The sequence below is a fragment of the Anabas testudineus genome, chromosome 10 (genome assembly GCF_900324465.2).
Source record: "Anabas testudineus chromosome 10, fAnaTes1.2, whole genome shotgun sequence".
Classification (NCBI taxonomy): Eukaryota; Metazoa; Chordata; class Actinopteri; order Anabantiformes; family Anabantidae; genus Anabas; species Anabas testudineus.
The window spans coordinates 5,289,403-5,310,533 of NC_046619.1; the positions used below are offsets into that span (position 1 = coordinate 5,289,403).

Genomic DNA, 21,131 nt, shown 5'->3' on the forward strand with positions numbered 1-21,131 from the left:
CCATCTAATTTAAATGAGGATTTTACCTCATAAAACTCCCCTTTTATGATTGAGTTTGCCATTACAACCAATAAAGTTTTTAATTAAATATTTATCTTACCATTATAAAGAGTTTGATTTATGTCATCCACAGTAGATTTACTGATGCTCTGACAGATTAACATTTCAGACATTAAAACTTACCATCGATCTGTGACATGAGTCATTTGGTTCTGTCATCTATATCTAATATGACCATCTGTTCAAACACGTATTAACAACAAGTAGACAAGTACAAGCATGCCTGGTTGTTATTGTTGTTACAGATATAGATCTATCTTGATACATTTCCACACTGCTCATGCTTTTGTGTGTTTGTATTCAGTATAACTACAGTGTGAAACAGACTGGAGCACAGAAACAACCATTGTTACTAAATAACCTGTTTATTTCATTGGGCTAATGAAGTCAATTATCTATCAACATAATGCCTTGTACCCACGCCAAAATTTAATATGCCTCCACAAAATCCATGAGTGCACATTGTTAATATGGTGAGTATGGAAAATAAAGTCACTCTTACTTGAATGAGAGTACAAACAGGAATCGGTAATGATGATGTCTATTGTCTGATTGTATCATATCATATCATGACTAGTTCTATTGCAATAGATGTAACATTCACAATGTTGTTAGCTTATGCTGTGTTAAACTTGTTCAGTGATTGATCTCCCATATCAAAAAGTATCAGGTTGGCATACACAACTTTCTTAAAAGGCAGTAGCTCAGTGTTCATTTCTAGCAGTAGAGACTATATAAACAAAGCATTTGTTATAGCAGAGCCTAATGGTAAACATAATTGTGTCTATATCTTAATTGTAAATATCTGACATTGAGACAACGTAAGAAAAATGTTCAGTAAATTTCCAATTTGTCTGTCGGACATAAGGCAGAGTAGTGAAACAATTCTGCTTCATTAAAAACTACACAGAGAGGAATAAAATCACTTGAGAAAACAATTAAAACATAATGCAAAAATTAACATTTGACAGATTCAAGCTTGACAATAGATCCCTCGATTGTTGCAGGTCTTGAAGCATTGTCAAGCAGTAGCGTGTCCGTGTCATTACTGCTACATGGGCATTCCTCTCTTTCTCCAGGTAATTGCTTGTAACATTACTCTGTTTCAACAACTGGATGGCTGCTGCTTCTGTGATTGAATTCTCAGCCAAAATTCAATATCCTTTCCCAAAGTAATTGTAAACAGTTCAGCCATTAAGACCACCTTAAATTATAAAAATCACTGAGGGGGGATTTTAAAAAGAAATAGAAAAAAATTAATTCCAGGCTCCACCAATCCATCATTAGGACACGGAAGAGATGGGGTTGAGAGGTGAGCCCATTTGTGTTAGCACCTTGTCCAGCCACTGGAGGGGCCCATGCAGGTGCACCTCAATCCAGCAGGGGGTGCTGGTGACATCCTGTCGATGATACTCTGCTCCCCAGCCCTGAGAAGACAGAATAAAAATTACACAACCATGACACTGGGAATGATGGTGACTCACTGAAGTTCAGTGATGACCTTATGATGCTTAACTCTTCATGCACTATGTTGTGCTGTCTCTTTAGTTAATGAATTTTTACCTTAACAAAGCTCATCCTAATGGTGCACATCTTGGTAAGCTCGTAGACTGCCTCAAAGCCATGGTTGACTGACTGAGCCAGAAGCTGAGCAAACTCCTGGTTGTTGAAAATCTTGAGACTACATCCACTGGGGATCTTGCAGACAGTGGTGGGATGGAAGCCGTGATGATAATTACAGTTACGGCTCTGGACGAATATGCTGGTGTCACTGAGGCACTCTGCATATACCTCCCCCCCCACATAATACAGGTGTACGCCTGTTTAACAAAAAGAGACAACTGGTGAGAAGACATTGATACCACAAATATGCAAGAACATCATGTCTGTCTTATGAGTGTACTTCTAATGGTGTGTGCAACTGTCCTGACCTTTGCCAATGTGTCGGCGTGTATTCTCAATTGTGGAGTTGCGGTTAACATTGGACAGCAGTCCAAGACAGAAGCGGTTCTTGTTGTTTGAGGGGTCAGTAAAGCCATCCACAAGCACACTGGTTGACGAGGCATGGTAAGCCTCACCTACACGATTGTTAAGTTCATAGTAGACAATAGAGCACCAGTGGCTTGGCTCCTCATATTCCACTGGTTGAACATCTGGGAAATTGCAAAACAGTTCAGATGTAAACAGGTGAGTCATAAACATAGCTGATGAAATCTCATACACACCAACATTTTTTTTAAGAAGGTTTTGTGTCTTACAAAGAAACATGTTTTTAAGTTACAGAGAATAAATTTCATCAGCATGGAAAAAATGTCACCATGTATTTACTACAGTTCCTTTCCTTTTATTATTATTTATTCGTATACAATAACAACAACAACAACAACAACAACAACAACAACACAGGCTTCCAAGTTTGTAAATGTGTACTGTTGTAAACCGTTTTTGTGCTTCACAACTTCCAGAATCTACAACCTTATATGTTTAGAATAGAACACACTCATTTGTTAGAACAACCACAACTAGACTAATCAGCAACCGGGTTCAAGGAGGACAGGAGGATTTTGCAATATTATATAGTAAAGGCATCAGCTGAAGGACAAACAAATGTGGTGATTTTTAAAACAGCCAACTAAACTTCATTTAGTTCATACATTTCATGAGGCCACTTGACTGAATACTGCCACAGTGGAGCAGAAGAGGTAAAACTGAGTGTCAGAAAAAAAATAATCCCTTCACCATTCATAATTCAAATCATAATTTTACTGTACGTCTTCTCACCTCCTCTGGCCATGTTCGGCGGCACCAGGCTGCTGCTCGTTTCCATTGACTGGCTATCCTGGCCCAGCTGCTCGTCAGGGGGCATGTAGGCTGGGGGTGGGGTGTCAGCTGAGACATTAAGAGAGCAATTAGGGAGGATGAGACCAGTTGTTGTTGCTAGCAAATGGTCATGCAGACACACAAGTCTCCCTAGACTTGAACAATCATCCCAGGATCTGAACCCCGGAAATGGTGTCAGATTACATATCCCTCACTTGCTAAGCCACATGCTAACCCATTCCCAACAGAGATGCAACATGAGCTTTTCAAGTCCATATTGAGGCACACAGGAAAAAACAATGCAGTAACCCCCACTTAGATTGCAGTGAGGAAACTGACAATTATGCTGCTTGTGAATTCAGATGATGAACAGAGCATTTCAGTACAAATAAACTCAAATCCTAAAATCCTAAATTGCTATTAGGAACTTATTTCTGCCTGGCTGGCTGGCTGGCTGCTGCCACCGGATGCGTCAGCAGATCTGCACTGTAGCAGAACAGTGTGTGAGAGCACAAGTTACTCAGGCACAGACAAATATAATGAAGGCTAAAACAGTCATGGCTAATTTTCCAGAATTACTGAACAGGACAAAATTAGTAAGGCAAGGCTGTATTTCATCAAGTTAGACATATCTGTTCTGACTCCAGTCGGCAGCACTGAGAGGGAAAGTCCACTGCGTTAGTGCCTTGACAGCAGACAGCAGCCGTGGCTCTAGTGGACACTGCTTAGCTGACATTTCCTTTGTTCTCATTTAGGTGTAGCTTTATTTGGTTGAACATAATAATCTGGGGTTACAGAATCATGAAAACCTTGTGTTATATCAAACAGGATTCACCTGAACTTTGGTTAAAACCTTTTGTAATTTAACTCTAAACAGTACCTTTTCCTTACATTACGCAACTTAAAAAAAAAAAAAAAAAAAAAAAAACAACACCAGAGACCAGTATTTATCAACAGTTTGCCTCTTGTTGGAAACATGACAGTGAGAATCCAGAAAAACACAATAGCTTGGCATCTTTCCCAGGGTCAGGTACACAGACTTATTTAACATACCTGGGAGCTGGAACGGACTGGAGGGCCCCGAGCTGGCAGGAGAGTTTGGGTAAGTACCACTGCTGGCTGGAGAAGGCGGATATGGAGAGTTTGGAGAAATGGGGAAGGAGCCTCCACCGCCTCCGCTGCTACTGCCACCCCCACTGTGTGGCTGTTGGAAGGACTCTGGAAAGGTGGCGTTCAGCGGCATGTGTGGCTCATTGTGGGTGAGGTTGCGGAACTGTACCAGCAAGCTGTGCTGTGGGTTGAACTCGCTGTGCCGTGGTACCAGGACAGGAGGGAGCACTAGATGGCGGAACAAAGAAGACAGGGAAGCAAAATGTTTTTGTTGAAACTGAAAGGTGACAAAAAAGATTTTAATTTACATTTCCAGACTGGTGCTCAATTTAGAAAACAATTTTGATTTATTTTATGTCTACAACATACACCAACCAGAAAGCCTGTCTGCAGTTTGGCTTGTACTACACTAAAACACTTTTCTTTGTTAATTGTTGTTATCCCTTCTGTTATTAACAAGAACATGGAGCCATTATTTGGAAGAGAGAAGCCCTTGATGGACACACTGCTGTAAAAAGGAGCCACAGTGTACACACTAGGAAAGATTGTTTATAGACCTGCTGAATTAAGAAATGTCAGAAACTAGTGGGAAAAGGACACATAATTAATACAGGTTTAGAGGATGTCTTAGATACCTTAGATACATTTTATTGAATGTTCAAATGCCAATGTCAATTATCATAGTATTTTTTTTTAATTGATCTACAAATTGGTCAATTGTTTTTGCACCGACATAAATCCTTAAATTATTTAAGGGATAACAGATCTTCACAGTAGCGTTGATAATTCTTAGATTTTTTTGATACACCGAACTCCTCATATAATGTAAAAAGACATTTGTCTTTTTTTTTTTTTTTTTTTAAACAAATACATATACAACCCCCACCTATGTCTCGAAATATTTAATATAAAACACTGCCAAACTATAACAGCTCTGAATTCCTCAAAAGGCACTTTAAACCTTGGCAAACATAGAACCATAGAGGTAATCTGTATTTATTTACAGCTTTCTAAAAAAGAAACAGACAAGAAATTGTTTGCCCAGTCTTAATTTCCATCTACTGACTTTAAGTGTCATTGCTCCAAGGCAAGTGCTGCCTTTGTCCCTCTACTAGTGACATGCTTTGCTTTAATATGACTTACAGTGTCTCCTGACCATCATATCCTTAAAAATCAGTAAATACAGAGCTGGTAATTCCAACACAGCCCAATGTTAGAAAAGCTGCTCCCTCAGAGTCATGCATGTGGTGTGTGAGTGACAACAAAAAGACAGGGACGGGGGTGGGGGTTTTGTGATGAGAAAGTGCTGTGAGTTTTGTCTGAGTGGTTTATGCATTTAGTAAGCCCCTCTGTGATGCCACACCCTATCTGGAGTGCCTGAGGCAAATAATCTAATAAGACTCTAAAAGAGCTAGTGATATTGATTTTCTGTAAAATAGAGGAGGTGGGTGGAACAGGCCTTGTGTGATGACAGCCTCCTGACCTTTGCGGATTTGTTTACCAGCTCTCCAGTTTACTCAGAGACCCAGCTACTGAATGTGCAGAGCTCCACACTGTCTTGCATTTGCTACAATTTCACTGACTTAGTAATAGCAGGACATTAAAGAAGACCTCTTTTAAATCATTACAAATACAAGCAGCAAATTTGAAATGAAACATGTATGACATTAAAATTACATGTGCAGAGGTGTAGATATAAATTTAATTTGTTTAGATAAGATAAATAAAGCTGAAGAGCACGAAGTAGGTGTCAAACATTAACTTTCTAGCATTATAAATAATATGCACTTTCTTTGAACACAGCACAAGTACCTACCAGGACTCTCCACTCTCTTGTAGTGATATGGGTTGATGCAGACCTCCTTCTGTTTAGAGCCAAACGGATACTCGCACACCTCCAGTGGCTTGAGTTCATGGTGGGACTGGAGGTCAGGCCAGCGCCACACTCGACAGTAGATGACATGGGGCAAACCTTTTCTGTGGGAAACCTGTAGCCGGCCGTCCAGTGATCTTGGAATGGTAACACACTTACTGGGCTGTCCCGGGCAGCTCAGGGCTTTCTCCAGGTCTTCCATAGCACCTTTCTTCTTCTTTAGCTTTTTCACAAGTGCATCCACTGCCTTTTCTGCCCATTTCTCCTCCTCGTCTCCCTGCTTCCAGCCAAGCAGCCGTTTAACTGCAGGGCTAGTGAAGGAGAAGAGACTGGACATGGAGGTCATGCTGGAAGCTGTAGTGTGGTAACAGAGAGGAACTCTGTGGTCGAAAGTCAATCCAGGTCTGTCCAAAGAATCTTCAAGTCCCTTTTAAATACTGTTAGTAGCCTAAAACCACAGGTGAGCGTGCAGTCAACAAGATAAACAAATTCAATGTGTGAATTTAACTGTGAGAGTATGAGCGATGAGGAGTGGGGTAGGGGAGAGGAGGCTTTAGCCTTGTCTGACCAAGGACAGGAAGCAGGGGAGGGAGGGGAGTCAGCAAGCAGGACGCAGCTGCTGCTGTTCAGGAAGGGCCCTGCAGCAAGCTGTCCGGAGTTAGGTCACCACTGCTGATGGAGGCGGGGGGCGTGCAGGCTGCAGGAGCTGAGATCAGGACCTTTGTAAAACTGATGTGCTGCAGCGGGTCTCCCCCATGCACGCTGACAGGCTTAGAAACAAAGTACTGAGCACTTCTCGTAAGTACCTGCGTAGGGTTAACTTGTTCAAAAAATGAAGTGTCTTACTTCACCAGCCCTCTGCAAAACAGAAAAGAGAAGATACAGAGACATATAAGAACAAACAACAAACAGATTTGTTTGGCACAACATATGTTTAAAAGGCATATTATAAACACTATGCTTAATGAAATGGATGATCAAAAAGTCCCCTGTATCCTTTTGTATTTGACACATTGTTTCAACAGAAGGCCTTGGTGTCCAGAAATTTAAATGACTCAGTTATTTGATAGGTGTAGAATTTGCATATATTATTGAACATGAACTACAAACACAAAGAAAAACATTCCTACACTCTCACATATGGCTAAAGCAATGTACTTGCTTCCTTTGTGTGACCACGTGCACATGGACAGAAATTGAAAAAATGCACAGATGCCAGCAGATATCCGCACCATTAAAAAAGAAGGGATAGTTCTGTTAATTGCATAAAGTTGCTTGTGATGGTATTATGCTAAAGTGAAAACAGAGGCAATCTAATGATTAAATTAAAATTAAATCTCTTATTTTATTTTTTTTGTTTATTTAAAATGTAATTTAAATTTTAAATTTTTTTACAATATATGTCCGTTACGACATATGACAGGTAAACCTGTTAATCAACACTTACAATGCACACTGAGTCACAAATAATGACACTGAATCATCATCTTAACAATTAACAAAGCACTGTGCCAGGATGTCTCCAATTCTCATCCCTACAAACTACACCATTTTCACCTACTGCTTCTGTGATATTGAATCTTTAAATGTTTAATCTAATGTACAACTACATGTATGCAAAAAACATGCTGTGATAGAATGATACTTCAATCCATATCAGGAAGTCCCAGTTAGCAGACAGTCACACACATGTAGCCTGAAACAGCGGTTGTTTGGGGGCTTATGAAACCAGTCCTAGTCGAAAAGGATGTGACCACAAAGAGCTGCTTCCTCCCTCATCCCATCACTGCCCCGATCCCTCCCTTCCAGCACACAGCTGTCTGACAGCACTGCACCCACTTCCACTGCTCATTGTTCTACAGTCACATGAAAGCGGAGGGAAACCTCCTAAATTAGGACATGTAGGCATACACAAAAGTTATCAGTTTGTGAATGTTCGGTTTTTCAGACCTTCAGGCTGTTACAGTAGTTATTTCCACAAAGTTTGACCAGTCAGGGAGCCTGATACAACAAGGTCTCTTTTAGACTGGATCAGCAGTGATTCATCAATTCACTGTTGGGTGAGCAATGACAAATAACAGATTTCAAGATAAGGACACGTCTGATCTGCCCGAAACAAGCAGAAACATATTGTTTGATCAACATTTGGTAGGTATACCTTTCCTGAAAGGACAAGTAAAGAGAAAGCAAAAGCTTATTTGAATCTTAATGACTAATCGAAAAAACGGTTAACCACTCCTTGTTCTTTGTGTTTTTACCAGCAAAGGCTGAAAATCAATTTTGATTTGATCAATCAATTAATTTTGATTTGATTGATCAAATCAATCTTAAATTACTAAGAATGCTAAATGCTATCAATGTTCAGTGGTCTGTGTTACAAAAACTATTAGTGGCTTCTTCAGAAATCTCCAAGATTTTGATGATATAAATTGACAAGACATGTGACTTGTATATTTTTTCCCTAAAGAAACACACTGTACAATCATGGCCTTGGTATTTATATGACTACTGTCCACAGAGAACCATTTTTCAAATTTTCCATGGAGATTTTTCATATACTATACAGTACAGTTCACATCTTAGCATACCTATACAACTGAAGACATCACTCCCAACATGTCAAGATCAATACTCCTTTTCAAAAACTGAAAATCACAATTGGAAGAGAAGTTGGTAAACGATAAAAATAATTCCAAAATCGCTGTTACAAAGCTCTGAATGAGTTGTAGTTTATCACGTTAGTCCCCTCTCCTCTAGAGTTACACCGAGTGAGTAATGCCGTAGTTCTTACTTTTGTAAAGTGCCCGAAACACCTTACAATGAAAAACGCGAGATTAATAAATTGCTGTACAGTGTGAACTGCTGACAATTACGGACTACTGGGAACATACAATATGGAAGAACGATTCGCTGAGTGGTAAGCACCCCCACCCAGAGAAAGGGAGAAAAGGGATTCAGAAAGACGCATCTAATGTTACACAAATCCCTAAACAGTGGCAAAAATAGCTCTTAGTGCTGCTCCAATTAAAATGTGCCCCGAAAATACGCTATATTGTAGCTTTATTTCAGTTATTAGCCAAACCTGGCATGTAGCAGGCTAATGTAAGCAACCTCGGCAGTTTGCTAACCAGCTTAGCTAACGTTAGGAGAACTTGTTTAGCCTAACGTAACATTACTCAGAAACTCCACAACAACTAACGCTGCAACTGTCTGGTGTGACTCCGAAACCATATTTCCCGTTTAAAATATCATTTCGTGAGCCATACATTTCTTCATCTTGGCTGTCAGCTAAGTTACTTCTTCTCCCTCCTCTTCTTCCTCCATTCCAGAAACTTTTTGAACTTCTCACAACTGAAGATGAGCTAAGCTATGCTAAGCTAGGCTAGCTGCTAGCCCAGCCCTCCGAGGGAAAGTGGCTAGACTCCGCTCAACGTACCCCCACTGATGCGCTGGAGTTGAATTATACTCTTTTAGTCGAACAACTCTGTAGCCACGTACCTTTTCACAATATGCGCGAACTATACTCGTGAGTTTCCTGGTGAAGGTTTCCACCGGAGTTCTGGCTTTCTTAGGGCTTTTCTCTCGGGTTGCTCCGCTCCTTCCCTCCTGCTCCCCGTGCCATGTTCTCCAGGTCCTGGAGACAAGTAGACTGGAGAGGCGGAGTACATATCACTCCGCTGCACTGACAAACTAGTGCTCGCTTTGGTGTTACGGCTGAGGCGGATTCTACCACTCAATGTCTAAACCACACTAGCGTATCGCTAACTAACTAACTAACTAACTAATTAACTGACAGTTTTATATTCTGTTTCACAAACAAAACAACCAGTGGACACATTTTCAAAGCACTGATTCGTTTTCCTGCGCATAGATGAGAAAATGTTCCAAACGAGCGAACTTTATCCCCTCTAGTCAGTTGCAGAGAGGATCGATCGCCTCGTTTTGACAAGACGAACAAGTACACATGTAAATAAAAATAAAATAAAAAGCTGCTCCTGTGAGAGCGGTGTGTGTGTGTGTGTGTGTGTGTGTGTGTGTGTGTGTGTGTGTGTGTGTGTGTGTCTTCGGGCTGGTTCAGTGGATGAAGTCGTGTTTCTTACGGAGGTCGTGCTGCGGCTCCGGGACGTCTCACAAGTCGCTGGCACCAGTCGGTCTGAGGAGCAGCAGTCTGTGTGTCGTCGTCCTTTGTAGTCTACTGCTCGACACTTGGCGGTCCCCGCGGACTTAATCCTCTTCACTTCAATTAGTCTAACTATTAATTCCTATTTCACAACCATTTTTTGTAGAAGGGACGCTACTCGGGCAGGATATCTGAGGGAGTGCAGATCCTTCATTCAGCCTTCAGATTCCCGATGAAACGCAGTGTCCGTGTTCAACCACTAGGGGGCGAGCTGCGATCAGTTTGAGGCTGGACTGGTAACTTCACAACATCCCAGCTGTTGACTTTCAACTCTGCTTCCCATAGTTCTAGTTTGGTGTAAACATGTAAATGTTTTGAAATTGCCTGTACACAAATATCAAACAAATATCTCTACTTCTATCTGATAAACTCCTCCAGATTAGTTTCAGTTCCGATCATATCCGCTGGTTGCTCATGCTACAGAAGTTGTAGTCTCAGTCCAGATGCTCCTGTAAAACTCCTCCAGATGATGTAATCTGATGAACAACACCTCTCTGCTCCAGAGAGTTTCAACTAGAGACAAAGGGATACTAAAATACAGAAGTTTTTTTTTTAAAATAATGCATATAATCTGATTGAAAGGTTAATTAAAGAAAGAGAAATAGAATCCACTATTCTAAAATAGCTATAGGCCAGTTTATATGCATGCTTTAAAAGGACAGAGAAAAAAAGAAAAAACAGAGAAAACATCCACACTGGGATCTACTCCAAATTAAATAAGGGGGTCCATTAACTACAAATAGCCACAGAGCTGACCTCTAGGTTGGAGGTAGCCAGGCAATAAAAGGTAAACCTATATTGATCATGTTTGTTTAGTGGAAAGTATGTCACCCTGTCCTAGGCAGCCACTTGTGCCATCGTGGTAGACCATTTATTGTAAGGGAGCGGGTGTTTTTCCCACATGTCTCAATAGTATTCATTTAGCTGTTGTGAAAGCCAAAATTATCCACTCTTTACATAGAACTTGATGAATATGTCTGTAGGTATTCAGTGCCATCTGTGTTTGATTTTCTGTTCAATTCATGTTTTACCAAGGTGTTTGTACACCGTGGATGCAGCTCAAACATGACTCCCAAGAGAAGTTTAAAAACATTAATGTCAACATATAATATTAATATGGACGTATTCATCAAACTGGAACCCTACGTAGCAAGTTGGTGAAGTCGACCTTTAGTAAATCTTTATTCTGTGTTTGTACTAGTAACTGGACTGAATTAAAAAGCTCATTCAGAAATGTTCTTTTCATGTCTTGTCATCCTTGGTTTGCCTTTTCAGACCTTTTCAAGGCCTGGAACTTTGTACTGTATGTTATTGTTTAAAGTCGCATGAACACTATTCTACTTGTATAAAGGTGGATACACAAAAAAAGTACCATTCATGGTACGTTAGCTCGAACAGCTGATGTATTTCTGTTTCTCTACAGCTCAACAGTCTGACATCATCAGCCTGAGTGTCACAGCCCTAATATGACATATGGCAGGAAAAACTACACAAGATGGCTTAGATACCAGTTTATTTGGAAGCTTGATTAGCTGCAGCTAAACAAACCCAAGATGCTGCATGCCACTAGAAAAATGACTCATCATAAACGATGACTCATAAACAATCATTAATATAATTGAGTAATTCATTCATTGTTGACAGTAATATGTTCAAATGTAACCAGAGTAACTCCTTAGATTTTCAATTTTTCTACAAAACACAAGAGCTTGTGCGAACCGCAACATCCCAGTGTCGCTGCTTTGACTTTACATTGATCCAATTCAATATTCACAGATCTGAAAAATGCACTCACCCATGTTTCCAGCAATAAAATGTGTTACGGCACATCCCAGAGATGACCTCACACCTGCGTGATCATCTGTCAGTCAAACCTGATCACAAATAATAATCTGGTTTGTAAGTTCAAACTTCAATTTAGTGTCTTTTATGAGACACAGTTTAAATTATTTGATTTATTTTTGGTATTATACTTTTCTGTGAATGTTAATGGTGTTTGTCACCAAGACTTCTATTTATTTAAAAAGAAAAAACAAGAAATGTAAAATGTATCACTTCCTGTTCTCACAGGATTTCAACAAAATCGACAGCAGACACAGTGTGTTCAGGATGGCTGATGAGTAACACATTCATGAACTGCCATGAAGTTGAATCACAGCTGGATCTTAAACGCAGAACAGCATAAACCATATTTTGTTTTGAGAAATGTCAGAGAACAGTTGTGACAGAGAGTAAAATGTGACCAGTGTTATCTGTTTAAAACAATCTGTCAATTTATAGAATTTGCTCTTTATATACTGTACGTTCACTGTCTGTTACGCTACAAATGCAAGATTAACAAATGAGAGCGACAAATAGCGATAGCTTGTTCCCCAAAGTAACAATTCAGCGTGCAGTGTGTTTTTTTAAGAAGACCAATTCATTCAGTGGAGGAGGTCCACTGGTCGTTTGTCCTCAGCTGAGTCATGTGATTTTGTGAATCTTCACAAATCATTCGTGAGTACCTTGTGAAACTTTATAAAAACGACTGTACAATAAACAGGCTTTGGTTCTAAACAGTGCCAACCTCGGCCTCTGCCTCGTATTAAAATATTCATTGTGGTCTTGTTCAACCTGTTTCTCCAGAACTCCTCCTGATGGTATAATCTGGAGGAGTTCTGGAGAAACAGGTAGTTTTCATCTAGAAGTAAAACGACACTGAATTACAGGGACGACAGAGGGACGTTTAGTACCATTAATTCATTTAGTACTTTGTACTCCTCACAGTAGACATAAAGGCAAATTCTGTATTATTATCTAGTTTAGCTGCTGTGTGAGAGCTAATGTGACGGTTCTGTGAAATAATGCAATTTGAAATGTACCAAATCCACATGTAAACTATTTCATTCTACTGAAAGGTGCCCAAGACATTTTCCTACATTTTATTTTTATCCTTAGGCTCAGTGAAACAAGGAATGTTAAGATCCTTTTTTTTTTTACAGAAACAGTGATTAATCAAAGATCATACATTAAGAATCACAGCAGACATAATATTGAAATATGTTTTTTTAAAAACCAAAGCCTTTTTAAATTACACATAAAATTAAAATGACAAATCTCTGCAAATGAACCTGTGTTAACTAAACACTTAGCAGTAGTGCACGTTTTTCCTTTTTGCAAGTGAATCAGTGAATCGTTTCATCAAGAGGACAACCTGTAAACTACATTTTGATTCAAATAGATTAAACAATCAGCGTGAAAACACCAATGTCCTGACTCGTGCTCGACCACGCGTGATGGGTCAAAATCTCAGCATGTGAAAATGTGATACACAAGAACTACAATCATTTGTACAGTAGATCCAGGGAGGATCCATTATAGAAACATAATGTTTAGGCCACAGAGTCATGTTTGCATGTTTCACAACATTGGTCTTTTCTTTTTCACCATCCACACTCGTCCCCTCAAAAGGTATTGCTTCATTAGTAGCAGTGAACAACATTCAGATTATGAATGTTTTTAGTTCAGATCAGATTAAATTAACATTCATTCACTCAAACATTCATTTTTTAAAGCTGGCAAACAGTTTTTTTATGTTCTAGAGTCGTATATCCTGCCATTGTTCCTCTGTATTTCAGAGCACTAATTCCCAAATTAAGCAACAGCAGAATTACTTGGATTTGTGACACAACATATATGTACTATAGTTGGCATACCTTTTCTGAGGGCACTGGTGCTTTATGACTTTCTGTTCATCCATGTGTAACCAGCATTTATGTTAGGGTAAGAAAAATGATACAAAAGCATGTTGTGCAATCAATCTGTGATCTAAAAGAACTTTTAATGATAACCTCCCTCCATCAGCAGCTCAAGTAAGTGAAGAAGCAAATCCTGGAAACAGTAGCTGCTTTACCTTTTCATCAGCTCCCTTTTTTGTGGAATTCAGTTTAACACAATCATGCAATAACTTCATCAAAATATAGAGCAGAGCTGAAACAAAGGGGGCTGAGGTCTGAGTGTGGACTGTTGTGGGAGTTTGGGTGTCTCCTTCTGAGCTTCTGTGTAATGCTCTTGTCATTATCACTGAGCGAGGCCTCAGAACTGCATTTGGTCTCCAGGCACTGCTCTGCAGTCAGAAAGGGTAGAAAGCATAGAGGACAAATTCCCACCACTGGAATTTAAAATGAATAATGTCATAAATTATTCTGCATGGCCACTGTCCTCACAACCATTGAAACCTGTCCATTATTACCAGTAATGCTGCCAAATAGAGTTTCACCTCAGAGCAGCTTGGAAGCGTATTGGTTTCTGTATGACCGCCTGGGCACCGAGTGCTGAAAATAAGCACTTATGGAACAATATGTCAACTGGTAATGAATGTAACTGACGAGTTACACTGGACAAAATGGTCAGCTAATTTGAAAAATGAAGGCACTGAAAAATGAGAATTTGATAAAAAAAAAAAAAACAAAAAAAAAAAAACATGACTACCCTTTAGTGCAGTGTAGAGATCCACAACATATTCCTGCAGCATCACAGTCTCGTATGACAGAAGATGAAGAGCAGGTACATTTCCATGTCATGAGGCGGGAAGCTGGTGGCCTTCGACGTGAACAAAAGTCTCCTTTGGTACTGGACACTATCTGTCCTGGTTGTCCAACCTGAGGCCACAGTCCGAGGCGTCCTCAGAGGGAGTGTCTAAGACAGGATTGACAAACCCTTCAAACTCAGTGTCTGCATTGTCCTCTGGGTGGGTACTCACAAAATCATTCTCCCACTCCAGCGCGTTGGAGTCCTCGGAGGCCGAGGTCGGGCCACTGGTCATCTGCTTGCCGCCGGGCCTCAGGGCTGCGCGCAGGATGTCCTCCTCTGTCCGAGACCTCTCCCAGGCTGGAAGTGCTCGATTGATTCCTACAATACAAGGACACAAGCTTTCATTCTGACAGCAGAAGTCACTGAAGTCTAAAACGGCTGCCGGCAGTACTGTGGTACCTCAGACAAGCCACAGTCCACATAGCCCAGACTTCCTAAACTCAACGTAACACTACTTAATACTGCAGTTAGATGCATTTTTATGTCCTTTATGGAACTTGCTATATAATACAATAAAATACAATATAATAGTATTTATAGTGTATATGGCATCATTTTTATGGCTATTCAAATACATTGAAACTAACCTAGACCAGACACGTTGCTTTTGATGTGTAGAAACTTCTCGATGAGATCAGACACTTTGATGAGTGGCTATTCTTCCATTCAATTTTTTCAGTCAGAAAGGAAGAAAAACTATACAGTGCAACAGGATACTGTTGTACTTTGATCTTAGAGATCGTATTATATCTGCTTCTGTTTTCCTTGGATCTTTTTGCATCCAGTTAAGTTGTCTTCCTGTTAAAATTGGGGTGATTTTTGCTCTTGTGGGCACGTTCAGTGTAGTTGGCTTCTGTCCCGTGGACCTTAATCTTATTCTAAAATATTACTGTAAACTGTAATCATCTGGTCATCAAGCTATTTGAAGATGCTCTTGTAGGTTTTTCTATTGAATGTGCTGGGCAACTATTTCATATCTCCTTAGACAACTCTCTCCTTTTCTTTCTCTTGTGTGTGTTCACTGTGGTGCACACAATGACACCAAACAGCACAATGAGGACATCGGAATAGCTGAATCACTGATTATAAGACAGAAGAAACCGATACTAATTGAAGACAATATTAACAATGTGTTACTGGTGATGCTGACTTAATTCACATCTGTTATCTCAGCATTTGCACGGGACTATCGGGGAAGTGTTGACACATGGGCTTTACTGTAAGCTCTGCCTTTTCCTCCTCATCTTTATTGCAGTGTCACTTAAAAACAGAATCAACTGTGGTTGAGAAATAACTGGACACATGTGTGGAGGCAGAGGAAACCCTAACCTTGTCCCCCTAGAGCTATAAAACATCTGACAGACACCTCTGACAGAACATCACAAGAATGTCTGATGAATGTGTAATTCATGATAGACCACACATTGTTTCATATTTGCAGATGGGTGGATGGCAGTTGTAAAAAAGACCTGAAAGAAAAATGTATCTGCTTAGCAAGAGGGAGCTTTCTAATCTATGTGGCAAACAGCATCCCACCTTCCTCGTCCTCCCACTCTAGATCCAGTGAAGTCCCGTCATCATTGGTGGAGCGAGTCTTTGTGGTAAAATCCCAACTAACATCAGTGTTAGGAGTCACCACGTTTGTATCAGAAGGAAGCCCTGGAAACAGAAAGCGCATGTAACTCTTGTGCATTTTTCACCTAGAGTACCCTAAAGAATAAAAATATGATGTATATATTACCGCACATGTTTTATTTGTACATACTAATAAAGGTAATGAGGTATGAACAGTAATTAAGGCTTACTCACTGTTGCTCCTGAAAGCCTCGGACTGGGCTTTAACATTCTGGAGGTAGACATCAAAATCCTCCCCAGAGGTTTGTCTGAAATAGTTCATGATGGTCGATCAACTAGAGCATGCACAAAAACCTTCTTTCCCTAAAACTCCATTTGTACTCGTTTGGAAGAGATGAAAACTGATACTGTGCTCAGGTTTGTTAATGTTGGCTCCTGTTTTTAGCACTGCAAACTATCAGGCTTTGTGAGCTTTTCCATCTGCAGCCTACACACTGCGTGAGATGCGGAACAAACTGAGTTCTTATTAAATCAGCTGAGAACTTAAAAAAGAAATCTGAAAAAAATCAGTTAAATAACAACAAATAGCAATATCATACATCTGAGGGTCGAATAAAAAGATAATAATACAAATTCCTCAGTGAACAGTTTGCTGCTGATGCTGCAGGTTGTGGTTTTCAAATCTCTCTTTACATCAACCACCAGCTGTGGAAGCAGGAAGACTCTTTCATACCTTTTTAAAAATCTGCAGCAATACTGAACACATACACAGAACCTCATGACCACAGTTTGTCCTTCGCTCAACAACTATTCTGTTGTCTCATGAACTTAAGTGACTCACTTTCTTTGCTGAGTTTCGCCGCCGGAGCCATCTGCTTTCCCCCGTGTCCTCTGGGCAGACAGCTGCTAACAAAAAAGACAACAGCTCAAGTAGATAGTCAAACCTTCCCATGATTAAAATACAGACTGACTGAAACAGACTTGTTGACTCAAGAAAAGCTTTTTAACATTTTAGTGCTATATAGTAAACATGAGTAGTAACTCCAACTTAACAAACCAACAGCATAAAAGCAGTGTAATGTGGCATGAAGGCAAAAAAACAAAACAAACAAAACTAAATGAAAAAACTCATTCAACCAGCTGCACTTTCATTATATCACATTACAATTTTCAGGCCTTTCTTTGAAACAGTACAGGAAGTACAAAGCCACATTGATGACAAAGTGTCATTATGCAATACTACAACAGTCCAATGGCCTAATTTTCTCTGTTTAGAATATATCTACTTAATGCGACTGTAGGGACTGAAATGACTGTATAAACCAGCAAAAATAACAGCATAGGTCTGGTTGTTTTTGTCATTTCACTGCTCATAGTTACTATTAACAGCATATATTTCAAGTTCTATGTCTATTAGCATATAACATAAAATGTGTATGTTATGCATCATTTACTGGCTATTTTTCCATCCTGTGGTGCCCAACTGAAATAAATGTGCCGTCTTTTGTCTCTCTAATATAAAGTGTTCCAGGTGGCACTGCAGATAGGATGTACTTGCTGATTAGCAATGCTAACAAGTTGTTCACCACGTAGCTGTGGCACTAAGACAGACTATGTAACAATGGCTGTTTGATGGAGACAAAAAGAAGACAGAACAGAACGCTGTGTTCTTTTAAAACCCAGGAGGCTGAGGACTTCAGAATGCTGAGTAGCCTTTGCACAGGACCAGCAGGTTAGAGAAGAAGTTGTTTTAGTCAAACTGGCAGAAGGGAGCGCTCTGTGCCGCCTCACCTCCTTCATTTTTCGTTCACGTGCCAACCTGGCAGCCTCGCGCTGGGCGGCATTTCTAGCCTCTTCTTCTAGCCTTAACTTCTCCTCTTGTGCCTCTAACTGAGCAGAACCAACGAAATGAAACAAACACAAAACACAGAACAGAAAATTACAAAACAGAAAAAACAATGCAGCAAATTAAAAATAAGCAAAAAGTAGGCCTTAAACGTAAAATAAAATTATGGGGGCTGTTAAATCTAACAAAGACAGAGGCTTTTTTAAATTTGCTTACCTCCACTTGTAGCTTCTGGTCAATCAGAACCTGATTGTCTGAGATGGCAGCATAGCGGTGTTCTTTGAGGTGCTTAATCTCATCTTCACTGATGGGTCTACAGTAAGAAATGAACAACAAAATATAGTGATGCTAGAGTGAAGGGACAGAAGGCATGTGTACCACTGTGTTACATCCCCCTTTAATATAATTTGTCATCCAGGTGAGGCTTAGTCATACTTGTTAGGTCCAAAAATTTCACATCTCATCCAAGTACCTTCTTCAATACTCAGAGAGACAAGGTTGGACACACCTAACAACCCACCTTAGGGGATAAGAGGGGTTGGCAGAGGTGTGACCATTACATCCTTCACTTCGTCCCCTTCCATCGTTTTATTTAACGAGTCTATTCAGGCCAGAGGTGGAGTGAAACCAAACCTGGAGTAAGAATTTATGGTCTCTAACCAACCATCTTCAGACTGAAGAAGCTACTTGAATGAGTAGTGAAATGTTTTGACCTGACAAGAAGGAAGTCCAGTTGTCATGACTTAACTTCCAAATCCCCTTTTATTTTAATTACACTTTTTAATCATTTGGGAACTAAGGCCACCAATAATTTACCACTGTGAGGCCTATTTCAAAGTCTGTTATCCTAAAAAACAAGCTCAAATGTGGATACACTGAGCACATACATACATACATACATAGCACTAGAATGACATTTTCTGAAATAAGGCAGCCTCGAAGGGCTCAAAGGTCAGAAACATTCAACAGTGGTTTCCCACCTTGGCCTTTATACACTGAGATTTCCCCAGAGTCCCTGAATCTTTCCACAGGTGTATGTGCTACATATGGTGACAGATTCAAAGTATTTGCCTCTGTCCCAACATTTTTTTTGAATGTTGCAGCATACTACTACTACATACTAAACTTAAGTTTTTATTGCATTTTTGAAAAAAGTACCAACTGTAAGTAACAAGAGACATCCTACCTGGGGCAGGGCTGTGGGCTCTCTCCTTCCCCCTGCAAAGCAACAAACAGAATAATTGATGATACAAGCAGGTGTAGCCATCATTTTCTAATCATGGCTGGAGGATGGATATTGGAGGGAAGTCTTGTGCAATACAGTTAAAAAGCATTGTGGGAGTACCAGCATAATGCAGCTTTTAATTAGACAATACATCTCATTAAACATGCACTCTGTCTTTTACAGTGTAAATAGTTCTTAAACTTATTTAGCTGCTGGAAAGAAACACTAACAGATCATCAGAAAAAAGATGACAAGACTTACCTCATCACTCTCTACAAGATTTTCAAACTGCAAAATGAAAAAGTCACAATTAGACAAATGAAATCCTGATATACAAGAAAGCAGTCTTGGTAAATGTATGACTCATACCTCTATTGTGTAATGTTCCCCTGTGGTGCTGCTTCGGAAATATTTGGACCTGTAAAAACAGCCATGACGACGTGAACACAAGTGGCATTACGATAAAACTTATGATAAGAGGAGAAAATGTAGAGGAAGGAACTAATTGAGCAGTTACCAACCGTCTACCAACCTCACGATTGGTAGACAGGCATGTTAGTAAAAATGATGATTTAGATGTAGACATCATGTACACAGTGTACTACACACAGATTAGAATACCACCAATCTGGAACAGTTAACGTTATACTGTTACAGAATTACTCAGAGACTATGTGTAGTGCGTTAAGTTGTTGTGGATAATTTTTTTTAATCAGAATCTTTGGGATAATTAAAAGTAAAAAGAGCTACCTGGAATTTTCAATCACATGTCAAAATGTCCACTACTCCACTACCTTTATTTCATAACTATGGTTACTAGTAGCTATGACAAATAGTTTTATCCATTTAAAATGTAATTAATATTACAAAGTTGAATGTAAACTTTACAAGCTGCCTAGAAAAATGTAAGAAATATAATTATTAGATTCATATGTGGTTGTTGCAGCATTAAACTGGTGAAAATACATCAGTAATTCTAATCCAGTAACATCATAAGAATTAATATGAAATAAGCCATTGTGCATAAGAAGTACTAATATTTTAGGAGCGACTACTTGGATGTACTCACTAAAGTAATAATACTTGTAACAGAGTATTTCTACACTGTAGTATTCCTACTTTTACATCTTTTGCTGTGTCCATCAGCTCCAGCTTGTAAACACGGGGAAAAGACTCACACTTGGTGACAGTAAGATCTTGAAGTGAACACTGGAAACAAACAAGTGAAACCCAGTGTGCATCAGAGACTACAGAGTGCAAATACTAGTCTAAAACATCGTCTCATGCAACCTCACCAGGCCTGTCTCGGTCTGTCTGTGGGGTCAGTGCTGTCGTTTAAAGAAACCTAGCTAAGAGACTCTTGACAATAGGGGTGGGGTCTTGACTCCTGCTGGCACAGACTGGCTGCAGGTTGGACCCCTCAGAGGTTTTGCAGCAGAGGAACCAGCAGCTCACTGACTGGCCCTTATCTCTCCTTACGGCCTCACTATCAGGCTACAACACTGAGCGGTCAAACGGTCTCAACACACACTCACTGTGGTGTATCAGTTACCGGCTAACCCTCGGCTAGCTAGCTTTAGCAGTAACCGGATACGCTGCTTCAGACCTGGTGATGCTGTCGTGCTAGGTTGTTAGCTCGCCTAGCTAAAGCCATGTTTCACTCACCCGCCTCCTCTCTGGATTCTGTTGGCTTCTCTCCGGAAGAGCCCAACACAGTATGCCCAGCAGTTACCCATCGCATTGTCAGATATTACTCTTATCTAGCTGCCCAGCTACTTTAATGTCCTGACTGCTGCTACTGTTTTTCTATAGGGAGCTTCATCTCTGAGTCCAAACCAGTCCTTACTTCGTCCACTTCCTGATTCTCCTT

At 40.0% G+C, this 21,131-nt stretch overlaps 2 protein-coding genes across 3 annotated transcripts; both read right to left on the reverse strand.

Annotated features, from left to right (window-relative positions):
* Positions 1-406: 406 nt before the first annotated feature.
* smad5 (SMAD family member 5) lies at positions 407-10,201 on the reverse strand. The gene is made up of 8 exons (XM_026357818.1): positions 9,964-10,201; positions 9,362-9,512; positions 5,807-6,721; positions 3,934-4,218; positions 2,842-2,949; positions 1,992-2,213; positions 1,624-1,880; positions 407-1,487 (listed from the first exon to the last, which is right to left on the reverse strand). The coding sequence occupies exons 3-8, from the start codon at positions 6,207-6,209 to the stop codon at positions 1,344-1,346; spliced, it is 1,419 nt and encodes a 472-aa protein (XP_026213603.1). The 5' UTR covers positions 6,210-6,721; positions 9,362-9,512; positions 9,964-10,201; the 3' UTR covers positions 407-1,343.
* Positions 10,202-11,541: 1,340 nt separating this feature from the next.
* On the reverse strand, positions 11,542-21,123 carry ap1ar (adaptor related protein complex 1 associated regulatory protein). Of its 2 annotated transcripts, none has more exons than XM_026358117.1 (10): positions 20,927-21,123; positions 19,631-19,679; positions 19,523-19,549; positions 19,223-19,254; positions 18,253-18,349; positions 17,982-18,080; positions 17,032-17,093; positions 16,425-16,498; positions 16,152-16,274; positions 11,542-14,933 (listed from the first exon to the last, which is right to left on the reverse strand). In XM_026358117.1, exons 1-10 carry the CDS (start codon positions 20,995-20,997, stop codon positions 14,662-14,664), a joined length of 906 nt encoding a protein of 301 aa, XP_026213902.1. In that variant the 5' UTR covers positions 20,998-21,123; the 3' UTR covers positions 11,542-14,661. The 2 variants fall into 2 exon arrangements, with proteins under 2 accessions (XP_026213902.1, XP_026213901.1); XM_026358116.1 differs by having other exon boundaries at positions 17,032-17,096.
* Between the last annotated feature and the right edge of the window lie 8 nt (positions 21,124-21,131).

Coding starts and splice junctions, on each gene's coding strand:
- smad5 (XM_026357818.1), bottom strand. CDS start 6,209: ATGACCTCCATGTCCAGTCTCTTCTCCTTCACTAGCCCTGCAGTTAAA. Junction 1,881..1,991: donor ACGCCGACACATTGGCAAAG/GTCAGGACAGTT, acceptor TTTGTTAAACAG/GCGTACACCTGTATTATGTG. Junction 1,488..1,623: donor TTAGGATGAGCTTTGTTAAG/GTAAAAATTCAT, acceptor CTGTCTTCTCAG/GGCTGGGGAGCAGAGTATCA.
- ap1ar (XM_026358116.1), bottom strand. CDS start 20,997: ATGGGTAACTGCTGGGCATACTGTGTTGGGCTCTTCCGGAGAGAAGCC. Junction 18,350..19,222: donor AGCCCACAGCCCTGCCCCAG/GTAGGATGTCTC, acceptor TTCTTACTGTAG/ACCCATCAGTGAAGATGAGA. Junction 14,934..16,151: donor AGAGTGGGAGGACGAGGAAG/GTGGGATGCTGT, acceptor CTTGTATTGTAG/GAATCAATCGAGCACTTCCA.